The sequence below is a fragment of the Hyperolius riggenbachi genome, chromosome 6, assembly GCF_040937935.1.
Source record: "Hyperolius riggenbachi isolate aHypRig1 chromosome 6, aHypRig1.pri, whole genome shotgun sequence".
NCBI lineage: Eukaryota > Metazoa > Chordata > Amphibia > Anura > Hyperoliidae > Hyperolius > Hyperolius riggenbachi.
This window is the reverse complement of record NC_090651.1, coordinates 367490437-367507290: the sequence shown is the minus strand read 5'-3', so window position 1 is coordinate 367507290 and position 16854 is coordinate 367490437. Positions and strand designations below refer to the sequence as shown.

The 16854-nt window shown below is 44.6% G+C and overlaps 1 protein-coding gene across 2 annotated transcripts in view; it reads left to right on the top strand.

Annotated features, from left to right (window-relative positions):
- The first annotated feature begins 460 nt into the window (after window positions 1-460).
- UPK1A (uroplakin 1A) overlaps window positions 461-16854 on the top strand; it is a 32285-nt gene continuing 15891 nt past the window's right edge. Inside the window, exons 1-4 of one of the 2 annotated variants that reach the window (XM_068243233.1) lie at window positions 461-598; window positions 7750-7831; window positions 14594-14794; window positions 16380-16454. In XM_068243233.1, coding sequence (XP_068099334.1) covers window positions 7772-7831; window positions 14594-14794; window positions 16380-16454 — 336 coding nt within the window. In that variant the 5' untranslated portion in view covers window positions 461-598; window positions 7750-7771. Of the gene's footprint in view, window positions 599-7749; window positions 7832-10104; window positions 10288-14593; window positions 14795-16379; window positions 16455-16854 lie in introns of those variants that run through there. The other variant, XM_068243231.1, reaches the window with a different exon arrangement.

Here is a 16854-nt window from a genome sequence, read left to right as displayed (position 1 = left end):
GAGCGTTTTTAAGAATAAATACATTGTATTTATTATTTTCCGGGTCAAAGAGTTCACTTCCTGACTTGCGCCAGGGAGTGAATTACAAAACCGCTCTGGAAAAGCGCTTAGAAAAACGATTTTACCAGAAATGCAGCGCGCAGTGGAGCGCCGGGAGGGGAAAAAAAGTGCACAAAAACGCAAAACGCTTCCAATTGCGTTTTTAGTTGTGAAGGAGACCTAAGTCTTTATCCCTGTGTAAACTTCATAAAAATTCATAGAACTCTCCTTGTTTTGGCAGAAACCAGTTCGGTGTCCCAAGTGTGTAAACACATCACTGTCCCCATCCAAAGGGGTTAGACCAGTTCCACTCCTTGCATGCAGATCAGGGTTATTGTAGCAAAGGTATAGGGGGTGGGGGGGCGGAGTCCACAGGACAACACTGTCTCCGCCCCCCAAATATCTGCACATCATAAGAAAGAAGACCTACACAGACCCCACCCTATAGCTGCACTCTCTACAGAGGACTCCAGATCTCCACATCTTCCAGCAGAATCTATAAGTACCAGTGAGATCACAAGGCGGGGACATTGCACCTGACACAGAAGCTGGGAGACAGGTGAGTCCAAGGCTCCAAATCCACATAGTGCACAAGCTGGCCTAGAGTTATCTCATTCTACTAAGCTTACAAAGGAATTCATAGCTTAAGATTAGCTTATTGCAAAGTATTGAACTCAGGTTCTGGGCAACAGAGCTTGCAATCTAAATGCTCCTTATACATGCTAAGATTAGACTGCAGCAGATTGCCAGAAAAGTTTAATTCTGTTTATTTCTAACGGAGTAGCTGCAAAATTTGTATTTGTTTTTTTTTGTTAGCTTAGATGTTTAAATAAAAAAAATCTGTGTCTTAAAAGATGATACCTGCATGTGTGGCATAACTATTGCATGACCGTGACATCAGTTTTAGGTTTAAATTGCAATATTTTTTATTTTGACTTTAATTTGGGGTGGGGGTTTGAATTTCGAGAAATAGACACTTATAAATGAGAATCAAACTCCTAAAAGAGACTTTTAATGTTGCATTGCTCAGTTCTTGAAGCACTTTCGCATAGTGTTTGCTGAAAATCGCTAAGTTGCTGTAAAGCCTGGTACACACTTTCAATTTTGATTGGCCAATCATTGATCAGTTTTACCACCTCCATGTAGTATGAGGGTTTACCTAAACAATCTGTTCATAGCATTCGATATCTGTTGACTCTCATACTACACTGAGGTGGTAGAATTGGACAGTGATTGGCCAATCATAATTAAGTGTGTACCACACTTTAAATTAGTCTTGAAATATGCAAGCTCTGGGGCTCCAATCAAATGGATTTTTGCTATCTGTTTTTTTTTTTTTTTCATTCTGCTCAAACCAGCGTGAGCCCAGCACAGGGTATTTGCATGCTTGTACCAGGGCTGCCACTTTCCAGAATCAGACTGAATAGCCCTGGACCTTGTACCTTTAAACCCAAACTTATCAACCGTACACTTCGTTGAGCGCAGGTTGATAAAATGATCTGCGATTGGTTGTAGTTATACAAGGGTCAATTTATTAATTGTTATCCCATTGACTGATTTTGCAACATTTGGGAGTGGCAGTAGCTTTTCGATGGGTGGGGTGGATAGTTGCATAGTTTAGGGATTGCACTGAGCAGTACATTGGTATCAGATCTTCTGCGGTCTGTATCTTCTGTCAGATTTGATTGCGATATCATCCAATGCGCCATTCCGTCTGCTTCTAGCAATCTTTATTTAATTGGGGAGGAATCCATATTATTGGGCTGCTAACTGACCCAAGAATGGCTGGCTGCACCCTGTAAAATGGCGATGGCCTCCATTCACAATACCATGTGTGGTAAAAGCATCTGTAACGAAAAATTACTGACAACGGTAAATACAGGTGTGGGTTTTTTTTTATTTTTTTTTTTTATTTTTTTTTCCCACATTCACAAAAAAAGTTTTCAGGTGCAACCAATGGGCCCTTTTCCACTAGAGCGATTGCTGAATCGCAAAATCGCAAATCGCTAGTAATTTTTAAATCGCTAGGGTTGTTACTTTATCATAGAAATCACGAGAAGTATTTTTCACTACAGTGATTCGCGTTTGAAATAGCAAATCACAAGCGCTTTCTGGAACGATTATTTTTATATTTTTTTCAATAATGCAATGCAAATGAAAATCGCAAATCACAATCGCATAACAGAATTAATGAAAAATGGCAATCGCTGGCGTTTGTGATTGCGATTGCTAGTGGAAAAGGGCCCTTAGGTCGGTAAAATAGCTTGGTAACATGTGGGTAACAGTGGAATATGAATTCATTAAACGGTTGTTTAAAATGCGGAATAAGAGCAGAAAATATCGTTTTCTGCGGAAACATTCCAAACTTCAGCAAACACAGCGCAGAAGGCTCTAGACTACATTTACTTGGATGTGAAGTGAAAACTCGCACCAGGTACTTACAGGTGATGAAAAATCTGTAATCGAATAAACAATGCATTTTTTTTTTCATTATGAATTTTTAATCTTTTGCATAATTTTAGTCTAAAATATATAATTTTTATTACTGACTGGTTACTGCACTTTTTCTGCAAACGGTAATATGGCGGAAAACATTGTGCGCTAGACTACTGTAGGGGATAGGGATGCTCATTCGGATTCCGCGGAAATGCAATTTCCGAAATTCCGATCGGAAATTGCATTTCCGCATCGGAATGCGGAAATCGGTAATGCAAACGCCGGAAATCGCGGAAATTCCGTACGACTTTAACATCGATTTTCTCAAAAACTATAAAGTCTTTTTGAAAACTTTTTTTTGCATCTTGTTCAGAAGATTCTGTTTGGTGTTTCTAGGACTTACGGGGGCTTTGCTATTAACCGCTAAAGTCGGCGGATTTTTACTGTAATGTAAAATACAGAAAATCTGCATCTGCCTATTTTCTGCATTTTACATTACAGTAAAAATCCATCGACTTTAGCGGTTAATAGCAAAGCCCCCCTAAGTCCTAGAAACACCAAATTTTCAAGGTTAAAGAGAATCTCCTGAACAAGATGCAAACATTTTTTTTTCAAAAAGACCTTATAGTTTTTGAGAAAATTGATGTTAAAGTCGGGCGGAATTTCCGCGATTTCCGGCGGAAATTCTGCATCGGAATGCGGAAATTGGTAGCGGAATCGGTATTTGGCAGTGGCAGAATGCGGATTTACCGCGGAATCGGAAATTGGCATTTCCGACCATCCCTGCCAAAGCAGGAACCTCATAGATTCAGCTAATGGGATTGGGGGGACAGCACCCTTTTGAACTGCTAGGTTTCTAATAGGTTGTAGTAAACCCCGCCCACACTATTCAGCTAATCATAATGCTTTGTGCTGTGGAGGGTGCTGTGATTGGGGAAGTGTTCCCTATGGGCTCGTTTCCACTTGTGCGTCTGCGAGGCACACGCCGGCACTGAGCGGGTGGGCGGGATCACAGGCGAATCCCATGAGCCGTGCCGTGCACGGCTATGGGAATCGCAGCCTCCACCGCAAATTCTGTGGTGGGTTCCGCCCGAATCGCTACTGCAAGCGATTCGGCCGGCGGCGCCATTCTTACCTATGGCAGAGTTTCCCCGTGCGATTCATGTGCGGGGAATCTGTGGAATCGCGGCGGTTTCCTCAATAGTGGAAACGGGCCCTTCGAGGATTCCTGCTGGGCCCCCCAACGTAGACTAGCGCCAAACATTGTGGACATGAACATGGTCAGACTTCAGTCGGTAATATTTACGACATTTGGTTGCCGAGAGTGGACAATCGAGGCCAATGAGGGAAAACAAAGTAATGGGTTTTGTGGCCTTGAAGGGACCATAGATGCCCCCTGGTTCCAAGGTTATCAAAACCACTATGGACCAACATCAAGCATTGGGACTGGTCGCCCTGGTTGTCACCTTTGCACCTGGTAGACTAGTGCCCAGGGGTTTGTGATAAATGCCCCACCCATACCCCCATTATATTTCCTCAACCCCTTGAGATTCCGACTTGTTAAATTAGTAACATTTTGTTTAGCAAACAAAAACATTAACTTTTTGAATTTTGTAGCAACTTTAACTGTAGTAAATATTTATTCTACCTGCTATCAAGCCTGAAAGTGATGACTGATGGGCGGTGGGGCGGTTCCTACGCGCATGTTTACCCGCTAGAGTTCTGGCTTTAGGTGAATTTTTCTTATGTGAGAGAGGAAACAGAGTTCATTTGGGTTGAACCAGATTTTTTGCACGGGCCGATTTAAAAAGGCTGTTGATGGATTACTAGGCAGCTAGTTAATTCATAAAGCTGATAGATATTGATCCTCAACCTGCGCTGTTATCTGCTCAAAAACAAAGTTATAACTTGTCAAATTTCTCAGTGATCTTATTTAGTTGAAGTTTAAATGACACCTGAAGTGAGAGAGATATAGAGGTTGCCATATTGTATTTCCTTTTAAACGTATTGTTTCCTGGCAGCCCTGATGATCTCCTTGGCTGCAGTAATGTCTGAATCGCCCACCTGGAACAAGCCTGCAGCTAATCCAGTCAGACTTCAGTCAGAAACATCCAAACTGAGGCCTGGTGCACACCAAAAACCGCTAGCAGATCCGCAAAATGCTAGCAGATTTTTAAAACTCTTTTTCTTCTTTTTCTGCAGCGTTTCAGCTAGCATTTTGCGGTATTGTGAAGCGGTTTTGGTGTAGTAGATTTCATATATTGTTACAGTAAAGCTGTTACTGAACAGCTACTGTAACAAAAACGCCTGCAAAACCGCTCTGATCTGCCGTTTTTCAGAGCGGTTTGCGTTTTTCCTATACTTAACATTGAGGCAGAAACGCATCCGCAATCCAAAATCTGCAGCAGCCCGGGAGTATGTGTTTCTGCAAAACGCCTCCCGCTCTGGTGTGCACCAGCCCATTGAAATACATTACCCTAGCGGATCCGCACCCGCAAGCAGATCGCAAACCGCAGCGGAAACGCTCCGGTGTGCACTAGGCCTGAATGCTTGTTCTTTGGCTAAAGGTTGTTACTAATGGTCCAATTTCTAGCGAAAAATCGTTCGAGCGATCAGAAATTCTTATCGGGAGAAAAATCGTTCACTACACCATCAACGAACTAATCTTTGCTTCCTATCTCTCACAACCAACAAGAAAATCGAAATTTTGGTTTGACAAAAATCCAGTCGGACGATTTTTTTTTTTTAAATAATTGTTCATAATCTATTGTGCCCATCAACTGAGATTATTTTCAACCAATCCGATCAGAATTTCTGACCGCTCCTAACGATTTTTCGCTAGAAATTGGACAGTTAGTGACCACCTTAAGGGTGCATACACACATCCAAATTTGATTGGCCAGTGATTGCTCAATTTATTGCCTGTACAATCTGTTTGTAGTAATCACAATCTGTTGACTCTCCTACTAACTGGAGGTGTAACATTGGTCAGTGATGGGCAAGTCAAAATTGGATGTGTGTGCACCTTAAGGCTAATGCTACGTACACACATGCGACAACAATCGTTTGTTGAGAACGACGAATTAACTTTTAATTGATGAGAGAACGACCTAAGTAAAGTTAGTTTTAAAAGGTGTGTAACGATCTGATCGTTAGAATGAACGTTACATCACGTAAAGCAACTATTGCGCCTGCGCATAAATATGAGAAGTTTCAGGGAGAAATAGTGAAATGCGCATGTCAAGCCTAGTACGAACGATCGTTTCCAACGATGTACTACTTTTGCAAACGATCGTCGTTGGTTAAAATCCGCCGAGACAGAACTTTCTTTTGTAGCGATTTGGCTCGTTCATCATTTGCCTTAATAGTCGGTGGTTCTTTTTTTTTAACGATCGTCGTTGGTGAAGATCGGGGAACGATCGTTACAAACGACTATAGTCGCATGTGTGTACGCACCTTAAGGCTTCTTACACACCAAGACGTTGCGTTAGGTGCCACGTTAAGGTCGCATAACGTGCACCTAACACAACGTATGGTGCTGCAAGAGCCGACGGTAGAGTGAGCCGCGTTAGGCGGCTCGAGTCCTATAATGTCTCCCAGAGTGGCGCTGATTGGCCAGCGGGTCCACGTGATGCGGAGCGAGACACTCCGCATCACGTGGTCCCGCCGGCCAATCAGTTGCCGCCAGTGCAGTGAATATTAAGTAGCCATGTGCGCGGCTACTGTAGCTGGCTCTCCCTGCCTCCTCTCCGCCCCCCACTGCGCATGTGCAAACAGTCTAACGCGGCTATAGCCGCTCCAACGCCGTAGCATGCTGCACTTTGCACAGAACGTGCAGCGTTACATGTAATGCAACGTGGGCTGTGTGAACAGCCCACTTGTGTTACATTGCTGTGCGTTGGGGGAGCGTTACAGGCGCACTAACGTGCGCCTGTAACGTCTTGGTGTGTAAGCAGCCTAAGAGTATTAGAGGCAGAGGACCAGCAGGACAGCCAGGCAATGTGCATTGTTAAAAAGGAAATAAATATGGCAGCCTCCCCATCCCTCTCACTTCAGTAGCAGTAAATTTAGATTTTTGGCATTTTCTTCATCAATTGTGGTGACGATCTGTAGGCAGATTGAAACTAGACTTAGGCCTAGTGCACACCAGAGCGGTTCGGCAGCGTTTTCAGATCCGCTTGCGGCTGCGGATACGCTTGGTTAATGTATCTCAATGGGGTGGGTAACACCAGAGCGGGAGGCGTTTTGCAGAAATGAATCCTCCCGGGGTGAGGCATTTTTTTTGGATTGCGGATGCGTTTCTGCATCCAATGTAAAGTATAGGAAAAACGCAAACCGCTCTGAAAAACGGCAGTTTAGAGCGGTTTTGCAGGCATTCTACTTAAAGTTGTCCTTTAAATATAGTGGCATAAGATGTTTCCATTTGCAATTCAGACCTCTTTCTTAAAGGGGAGACATGCTAGCGTAATATTGGGAAATACTGCATTGCTTACTCTTACTACTGATTTTTACAATGTGCTAAAAACTCAACAGCTAGTATTGGAAAAAAGTAATGTCTGTGCGGCAATGCAGGGAGTGAACACTGTACAGGCGCGTTGCTCTGCTGTACTGTTGCTTGTGGAGGAGCAGCAGCAGATCTGACACATGATCCATCACCGGCCAATCGCCCGATGCAATTCACTATGAATTCCGGTCCAGTAATATGCTCTGGTCCAAAGCAATCACTTCTAGCGAACTTTGGTTTTCTTCAGTGCAGGTCACTTTTAGGACTGGTACGCGACATGCTTAGAATTCTGCAATGATGCAGATTTTTTTGGTAATCTTTTCAGCTTCAAGGCCCAGTCAACTAATGCAGATACTGGATAGCAGTGACTGGATAGTGTAATGGTTAGGGGCTCTGCCTCTGATGTAGGAGTCCTGGGTTCAAATCCTGGCTCTTCCTACTCAGTAAGCCAGCACCTATTCAGTAAGGAGTTCATTAGGCAAGTCTCCCTAACACTGCTACTGCCTACTGAGTGCGCTCTAGTAGCTGCCTCGCAAGTGCTTTGAGTCCGACAGGAGAAAGGCGCTATACAAAAAAAAGGAATTATTATTATTATACTGAATCTGGTCTGTTTGAAAGCCTTTTATATACACAGTAGTTACAATCTGCATCAGTTTTATTAGCATACTCCCCACTCTCAGTTGCTTTAGGATGGACAGATTTTTGGTTAGTCAGGGATCCTGCCTGTAGGAAGTTGCCTGTTGATGAACTGTTATGTCTGTCTGTTGCAGGTGACACACGGGCGGTCGCAAGATGGCGGAGAAGGGGTCTGGCCTGCTGGCGTTTGTTGTGTTCGGAAATGTGGTTATTATGGTGAGTAGACATTTCTCTGTACAAAGGTGACCATTAACGGTACAATTTTTTTCCTTGTCGCTCTTTCGATGCGATTTGAATGATCAGAAGGCAATTATCGTTTGTTCCCATCAACAGAACGATTCAAGTAGGTTTTGTTTTCAGATTTGATCATGAAATCCAAATTTTGGATCAATATTTTTCCTTTTCCAATCAGCCAAATAATCATTTCAAGTGGATTTCACCACACGTCGCAGTTTTCTATACAATTCGATCAAAAAATTGTGGGAAGATCGAATCTGAAGGAAAAATTGTACAGTTAATGGGCACCTTAAAACTGGTGTTAAGGACGGTAACAGGATCGGTTTTCGGTAAATACGAATGCCCAAACCTGCATCCTCATCGCTCCCATGTGTAATATAACGTAGCAATACAAAGTATAGACACCCTATAGTAGTCTAGTAGAAACGATCTGACAGTGATCTGCAAACTCAGCTCTCCAGCTGTTAAGGAACTACAAGTCCCACAATGCATTTACCTTTGAGTCATGACTGTGGCTGTCAGACTCCTGCAATGCATTGTGGGACTTGTAGTTCCGGAGACACTGAAGCGAGAATAAATCTCGCTTCAGTGATTATATTCAGCAGGGGCACTTGTGCCCCTGCTAAAACGCCGCTATCCCGCGGCTAAGCGGGGGTCCCTTACCTCCCAAATCCCCTCTGTTCTTTGCGGGGATCTCTAACGCATTCAGGCAGGGCTAATGGCCGCAGCCCTGCCTCACGCGCGTCTGTCAGCACATATCTCCGCCTCTCCCCCGGGCCCCGCCCCTCTCAGTCTTCCTTCGCTGAGAGGGGCGGGGAGAGGCGGTGCTGAGAGGCAGGGCTGCAGCCGTTAGCCCTGCCTCAACAGCAGCAAAATCTACGACCAAGTTGGTCGTAGATTTTGCAGGGGTGGGTTTGGGGGTGAAGGGACCCCCGTTCAGCCGCGGGATGGCGGCGTTTTAGCAGGGGCACACATGCCTCTGCTGAATATAAGCACTGAAGCGAGATTTATTCTCGCTTCAGTGTCTCTTTAACAGCTGCAGAGCCAAGTTTGCAGATCACTGATCTGAGATGCTAATAATTTTCAATGACTGTAAATGTATGTAGTTTGAAAGTGGACCGAGATCTGCCACTGAATTTGATTGGTTGAATGGCAAGTATTCATAAATTTGCATTCTCTCAAAATTGGCACCTTGTTGATCATTTCTATAGAGATGTGGCAATCCTGTTCTCTTTCACACTCCAATCCTATCCAAATGGAGTTTAAAATCCTAGTTTGCATTGCACATGAATGATTTTGACGTTATTCTTTTTTTTCTTCTTAACTTTGGATTGGTTTGGAGACAGTGCCCACTTCCTGAGTAAATGTCATTTGCAGATTGGTTAGACAGAGCAACAACCTGTCAACTGTCCAAACTCCGCCCCTAATCCCGTAATCACTAACAGGAAGTGGGAGGGGTCATCAGCCAGTCTCTTCCTGGGAGCACAAAGCTGGTCCTGCCAACAAAGTGGAGCAGAGGGCTGGGGTGGGCAGGATCAGGTGATGCAGATCGCTACATCTGGGTGGGATGCCACTCTGCTGCATCTTGTACCTGCCAATGTTAATTTTGCACCTCTGGGCACCACGGTGTATGGACTGGGCGCCACTTTTTTTTCCCCCGTTTTTACAGTGTAGCTTGGTTACATGTAATGTAGGTGAAGTTGTGGTAGTGGTTAGTGTAAGGCGTATTGGTAAGAGGGTTGATTTTAATGGATGGGGTAGACAGAGGTTAGGTTAGTTGTTTAAAGGGAACACAAGGTAAGATATGGGGGCTGACCTATTTCCTTTTAAAATATGCACATTGCCTGGCTGTTCTGCCAATCTTCTACTTCTAATACTTTTAGCCATAGCCCCTGAACAAGCATGCAGATCAGATGTCTGACACAAGTCACTACTAACCAGAAAGATGAGCAGGGCAGCCAGACAACTGGTATTGTTTAAAGGAACATATATATGGCAGCTTCCATAGGTATCTCACCTCGGGTTCCTTTAAGGACACTTTAACACTTTCCGGGTCACGTTGCATTGTGAGTGGATGGGGTAGAGGGAGGTTAGGTTAGTAGTGTTTGGGCACTTCGGTAAGGGAAGGGTGAGTTGGGCATATCGGTAGGAGGTTAAGTGTACGTGGATTTGGTAGAGAGAGGTTAGGTTAGAGGTTAAGGTTGGGTGGTTGTGTTAGGTGTATCGGTTGGAGGGTTGGCATGAGTAGATTGGGTAGAGGGAGGTTAGGTTAGTGGTTAAGGGAAATTAACATGGGACATTGTGTGTGTGTGTGGGTGACCCTTGGAGCAGAGTTTGCTGTGGAGACCCCGGGTACCTTTGCCCCAGTACCCCATCTGAACTTCAATCGGTCCCGTGTGGCTGTGCAGAAGAGAGGAGCCTGTATTGGAGTGCGGGTAGGAGGAGGTGTTCCTACATCTTGGAATAGCACGCCTGTTCTCGGGGAGTGATGACTTATGTGAATGCTAATACCTGCTCTGATACTCTGGCTGGACAGACCTGTTATATCCCAAAATGCTTCAGCACTGAAACTTACCCCTCATAACTTCCTGGTTTCACAGTGCAACGTGCTTTATTTAAAGAAAACCTGCTCTTCCTGTCTTTTATATTGAAACCATTTAGAGAATGCGAGCATGCTCCGCCCCCATCAGGCTGCCATTGTTCCATCCACTGCAGCTTATGGCCTGATAAACAGGACTCTTTTCCTGGCCTGACTGGCTTGGCCAGTTTCATTAAATGGCATCCAGGGCAATATCCTAGGGCCACTAAGCAGAATTGTATTTTCTTCCTTAAAGTGGATCTGAAATCAGACCTCCTCTCTGTTCTAAATGATACACAACAGCATAACCTTTAAACGAAAAACATTTGTTGCAGCTGATAGAAATCTTTACACAGTTTCTACTGATTGATGGAAGCAGATATATTGTTTACAGTCTGTGCTTGCAAATGGGCCTATCTGCCGTGGCAGTCATGTGACACGGGAGAGATCAAATTACAACTTGTGATTAGACACAAATGAGGGGGAATTAAACAGCCTAAATATCTCTAAATACATACAGGGTGCATTTCTCTGTTTTCCTTTTCTCCTGTGCAAGAGTTCGGATCCACTTTAAAAGCAAACCTGAACTGAAAATTAAGAGTCAAAATAAACATACTCATCATTCATACTTACCTCCCGCATAGTCTACTCCTCAATCTTTCTCCTCTCCCGTGTCCTGTTTGTCCACTGCGATCAATGGAATTCTCCATTTTGAAAATGGCCATTACCCCCTAACTGCTTCCTGGTCAGCTCACTGTTAAACTGTAATATTGCCCACTTGAGCAATATGAGTACATACATTACCTTGCACATCAGTTGTCCTTTCAGTTATAACTGACAGCAAGTGATATGTTTCAATTCGTTTCAAAATCTTGTCAGAACTGGAAGGAATCATAAGAAGAAATTGGTGAACTTCTGAGAGGAACCAACGGTGACATAAGTATGTCATATTCATTTGCAAGTGCATCATGTTTATTTAAAATACATTTTTAATCTGTTCAGGTTCCCTTTAAGGTCGCGTTACTTTGATATAAAATATCAATCGTAAGTCATCAGTTTGGCGTTCTCCAGCCTGGCGTTTGGCTGCCTCCGGTATTGCCGCAAGGAATGCCATATTTCAGGCCAGTCTGAATTCCTCAGTTAATGTACTTGGAGCAGGTGGTACAACCGGACTTTCCACATTGCTGGAAGTTTCTATAAAGGGGAGGAGCCTTTCTTTCTCTGGAGGTGGGCAGGATTTATGGTTCCTGTCGCTTGCAGTTTTCCACCCTCTAGTGACATGTTTCACATTGGTGCACGATTGGTTCTAAAACTGACCAATGAGATGATTCCGACTCTGATAGAAATGTCATAGAACCTGTAGAAAGTCTGGATAGGAATTTGGCCAATCAAAATCAGGTAGTGTGAGAATTTAATGTGATTGTTCAAATTTTCAGGCTGTATACGATTTGCATGAAACCTGCATGCAAGACATAATTTTTCTCATTCACAATCTCTAAGGGTGCCTAAACGCATCCAATTTTGAACACGTGACTTAGGCGCAGCTGGCGCCACTATAGACCGTAATAGGAATTAGGCTATAGCGATGCACAGTGAGTAACTTTGGTGCCGTCAGAAGATGGAGTTTGTTACTTTTAAAACACTGTAATTTGGCGGCCAAATTACATCATTTCCCAACATTCATGTTGACCTGAAGGGGGAATAGTAATGAATGCCCCTGGGACTGCAGCAGCAGGGTGAGCAGTTTATCGGCTGAATCCTGCACCCAAGTCTTCTGGCGGCTATTTCATTCATTCACGCCTCCATATACCTCACTACAATTGTCCTTTAAGCCTTGTACACCAATCGTTCACATTACAGAACGAGTGCACAAAATGATTTCATGCATGCGTTGTGACATCGGGAAGTTGCGCAGCGACGCTGATTAGTGGCGGTAGTTCTAACTCACCCGCCGTGAAAGAAACCCGGCTTGGACAATTAAAAGCTCTCAGATGTTACATCGTAATGCTCTGGAATGCTTTGTCTTATGTGAAAGGTAACATGAAAGTTAAATAGACTTCCATGTTTACAGAGCCGGGACAAGGTCCTCCAGCACCCAAGGCTGAGACATCAGAGTGCGCCCCTCCATCCCTGCCACCCGAGCCATCAAACACTGATTGCTATTAGACTAAGAGGCGCCACAGAGCCCACAATCTCCCCAACACCTTAATATCTAGTTATCTGGCTTGCAGTCACTGCTATGTATCCCCTTTTCTTATTTCTTTCTGCTTCATACACAATTAGGAATGACAGCTGAATGAATTCTGCGCCCCCTCCTACAGTGCGCCCTGAGGCTGGAGCCTCTCCAGCCTATGCCTCGGCCCGGCCCTGCATGTTTACGTTTCTTACCGCATCCTAGGAGCTATCCCGATCCGTCAAAGCGCAGGGATCAGCTCCAAGTGTGAAACAGCCCTCAGACAATGTCGCGGGTCCGTGGTTCTACAGATGCATTGCCAGCATAGAGGACTGTTCGGACTGGCGTGCGAGTGATGTCATGTAGTGGGAGGGGTGAGTGGGGAGTATTGGCAAAGTTATTCACCGGGCTGATCGCTGGTTGTAGTCTGTGGGGTTGGGGCCACTCCCCCTAGATTCTGGGAAGATGCAGGTGTTGTCAGCTGAGTTTAAACTCTTCACCCTGTTTAGGAGCGGTTATCTCTGCCAGGGCATAGATTTCATTAATTGCTGCTGCTCACGCTTGCCGTTCATGCTACTGTCCGTCACTGCTCACCATTGCTGCCGGTGTCTGTCGCTGCATCCGCTCGGTGGGCACGCTGACTGCAGAGGTTCTGTATATCGGGCAGGAGCTCACTATTGCTATGACCCAATCACAGCAATCGCTGCACTTAAAAGGACATGGACGACTCTGGTCTTAAAGGAATACTGTAGGGGGATCAGGGGGAAAATGAGTTGAACTTACCCGGGGCTTCTAACGGTCCCCCACAGGCATCCTGTGCCCCGCGCAGCCGCTCACCGATGCTCCGGCCCCGCCTCCGGTCCACTTCTGGAATTTCAAACTTTGAAGTCTGAAAACCACTGCGCCTGCGTTGCCGTGTCCTCGCTCCCGCTGATGTCACCAGAAGCGTACTGCGCAGGTACAGACCATACTGGGCGTGTGCTATACACTCCTGGTGATGTCAGCGGGAGCGAGGACACGGCAATGCAGCCTGAGCCATCTGGTCCTGGAAAAAGGATAATCTAATTTGTGTACAGAATTGGATGTGTATGCACCCTATGTATGAAAGATGGTTCAGAAGTGATGGTGCTTGGGCATAGCCAATGAGAATGCAGGATTGTGCAATGTTTGTTGCCAAATTTATGCATCTTGAAATTTGGTGACATTTGATTGGTCTCCTTTCTTGTATGTTTTTTTTTTTTTCCCCTTTTTGCTCCAGAGATTTGATTTAAATAGAAAATGTGGATATTTCCGCCTGGAATCTTTTTGCGACTCTTTGACTAACCCTAGTGGTGTGATAATTTGTCCTCCAATCTGGTTATATTAAACACTCTTATCTGGTCAGTATAGAATCAAACTGTCCGGTAGATATTCATAGCGATTCAGACCTCCATAGCAGAGTACGCACGTCCGATTTTGATTGTGAATTTTGCCACTTCTATGTAATATGAGGGCCGGTAGATTTTGAATGCTATGGATGGATTGTGCAGGTAAACTCTTATTCAATGTGCAAGGCCGGTTCTCTCATGAAGCAAGGTGAAATATTTGCATCAGGCGCAGAGATGACAGGGGCGACATAATTGTACTGTGTTTACACTAACTGCATGCAGTCAGAGTAGGAGGAGAAGAGAGAGGAGAGCGAGGTTAAGAGGTCATCATTGGGGGAAAAGCAGCTTCTTGTGCTGTGTGAGGAGTCTGATAGTGAGGGGAGGGGGTGGAGCATCCTCACAAGTTTGCCTCAGGCAGCAAATTGTCTAGAACCAGCCCCGACTACATGGATGTGGTAAAATTGGCCAATCAATACTGGATGTGTATATGTACCTAGATGTCACAAATTAAAACTACGAATATGTTCTGAATGCAGCATTAGTTATACAAATGTGGAATTGTCTCTGTGCCAATTACACACTTTTTTAAATTTCTTTTTGACCTGTCCCTATTCTCTCTCCAGCTCTGCGGCATGGCGCTGTTTGCCGAGACCATCTGGGCCACGACGGACCCGTACTACATTTACAAGACGATGGGGGTGACGGGGAAAGATGACGTGTTTGCCGGAGGCTGGATCGGAATCTTCTGTGGCTTTTCCTTCTTTCTTGTGGGACTCTATGGTGCCATCGCGGGGGTCAAGGGCAGCCGTACTATGCTCATGGTGGTAAGGAGGTCCTTCTGGGCTTTGTGTGGTGTTGGGTTTTTTTTTTGTTTTTTTTTTTTTTTTTTTGAACACTGGGGAGGGGCAGGGAGGGGAAGGAGGGAGGGGCGGATGTACAAATATTTTGGCACATATAAAATTTACCTGTGTTCTGGAAGGACCTGCTTTAAACGGAACAAATCAGACCTGTATTAGGCCTCGTTCACAATGGGGGCTCGTTTCCATGCAGCGCAGAGTCCCGTCGCTGCTGCGCGCCACTCCCCAGCGGAAGGGGGGGGGGGGCTTGCAATCCATTCATTATACTGAATGGGATCATGGGCTGAAGCGGCCCTAAAATGCAGCAAACCATGCGTGGTGATTCAGCGGTGAGTCGCAGCGCAAGGATGGGAACAGCAGACAGTGCAGTCTATGCACTGTCTGCTGAACCTGCCATCGTGTTTTCCATAAGCGTGCATGAAAGGGCGCTATATGGAAACGAGCCCTTATAATAACCATACACGGTACAATAAAAATGTTTCATTTTCCGGTTTATTCAACGAAAATGATCTAATTGAATGAAAGTAGAAAATATTTTTTATTTTTTTTTTCCGCTCAAGAAAAATGATTATCCATTTTTTTTTTCTTCATTCAACGAAAATGATCTAATTGAATGAAAGTAGAAAATATTTTTTATTTTTTTTTTCCGCTCAAGAAAAATGATTATCCATTTTTTTTTTCTTCCAATAAAAATCTGGATATGTTGGAAAAATCTTTATATTCGATCTAAGGAATAATCAAAAATGGTACCATGTATATGGGTACCTTTAGGCCTCGTTGACATTAGGCAATGTGTATAGGCGTGCGTTCGGGACGTAAGCACACCCAATCGCAAGCTATCCGCGTTGCCCTGCGCTGCTGATCCCAATTATAACCCTGAATGGGATCAGCAATGCGCATTGGCAAAACATGTGTACAGCAGTGAGATAGTTAAATCAGGATGTTTTACCCTTTACATCTTTTAGACTAGACAAATTACATTTATATGGCGCTTTTCTCCTGGCAGACTCAAAGCGCCAGAGCAGCAGCCACTGGGGCGCACTCTATAGGCAGTAGCAGTGTTGGGGAGACTTGCCCAAGGTCTCCTTACTGAATAGGTGCTGGCTAAATGAACCGTAGGAGCTGAGATTCGAACCCTGGTCTTCAGCCTCTGATTTTAAGTTGGCCAATAAATGCTATCCTCATGATTCACAGCCCCTTCAGCAGTACATTATAGGAGAGGAGAGAGGCATGCAGGGCTGGCACTGCCATGAAGCCGCTCGAGTCATTGGATTCAGGCGGCAACATCTCGGATGGCAGAGCAGCTGCAGCAAAGCATGTCATGTGACATTAGAAGCCTGCGGTGAGATGCTGCTGTGCAGTGATAGGCTGAGGGGAGGGTTCAGTGATAGGACCGGTAAGTCTGCATAATGTAAAAGGGGGGGGGGGGGGGGGGGGGGGGTGGAGGAAAACACTGCCGCACTCCATGTTTGGCAGGGAAAGGGGGGTGAGGAAATAAGCTGTAAATATGTATTTTGTGAATTATAACTGATTTTTCTCTCCTTTATTTCAGTATCTGATCCTGATGATGATTGTCTATATATTTGAATGTGCCTCCTGCATAACGTCCTTCACACACAGAGACTACGTAAGTCGTTCTGCCGTGCTGCTTGATTTGCTGGATAGGACCCTGGGCACTGGTGTGGAGGCTGTTTGTATTCCTTATGGGCCAGGAAAATATAAGCTTAAAGTGTACCAGAGCTGACATGAGATAAACTAGCTGTTCTACTTGTTGTTGTGCATGCAGGACTTAATTTCTAGGCATGGAAGTGACAGCTTCTGTCTCGTCTGTACCTTGTTGGGAATATAGTAAGCATCACTGATAAGCCATAAAAGCTTTCCCGGCAGAATACAACTTCTGAGAACAGGGAGAGATAAAATACATGAACTATTCACCTTTTTCTAACTCTGGGACACTTAATAGGCCGCCACTGAGTAGAGGCTGAAAAACATTCAATCTAGTTTGTAAATGTTTAAATATAAAATAA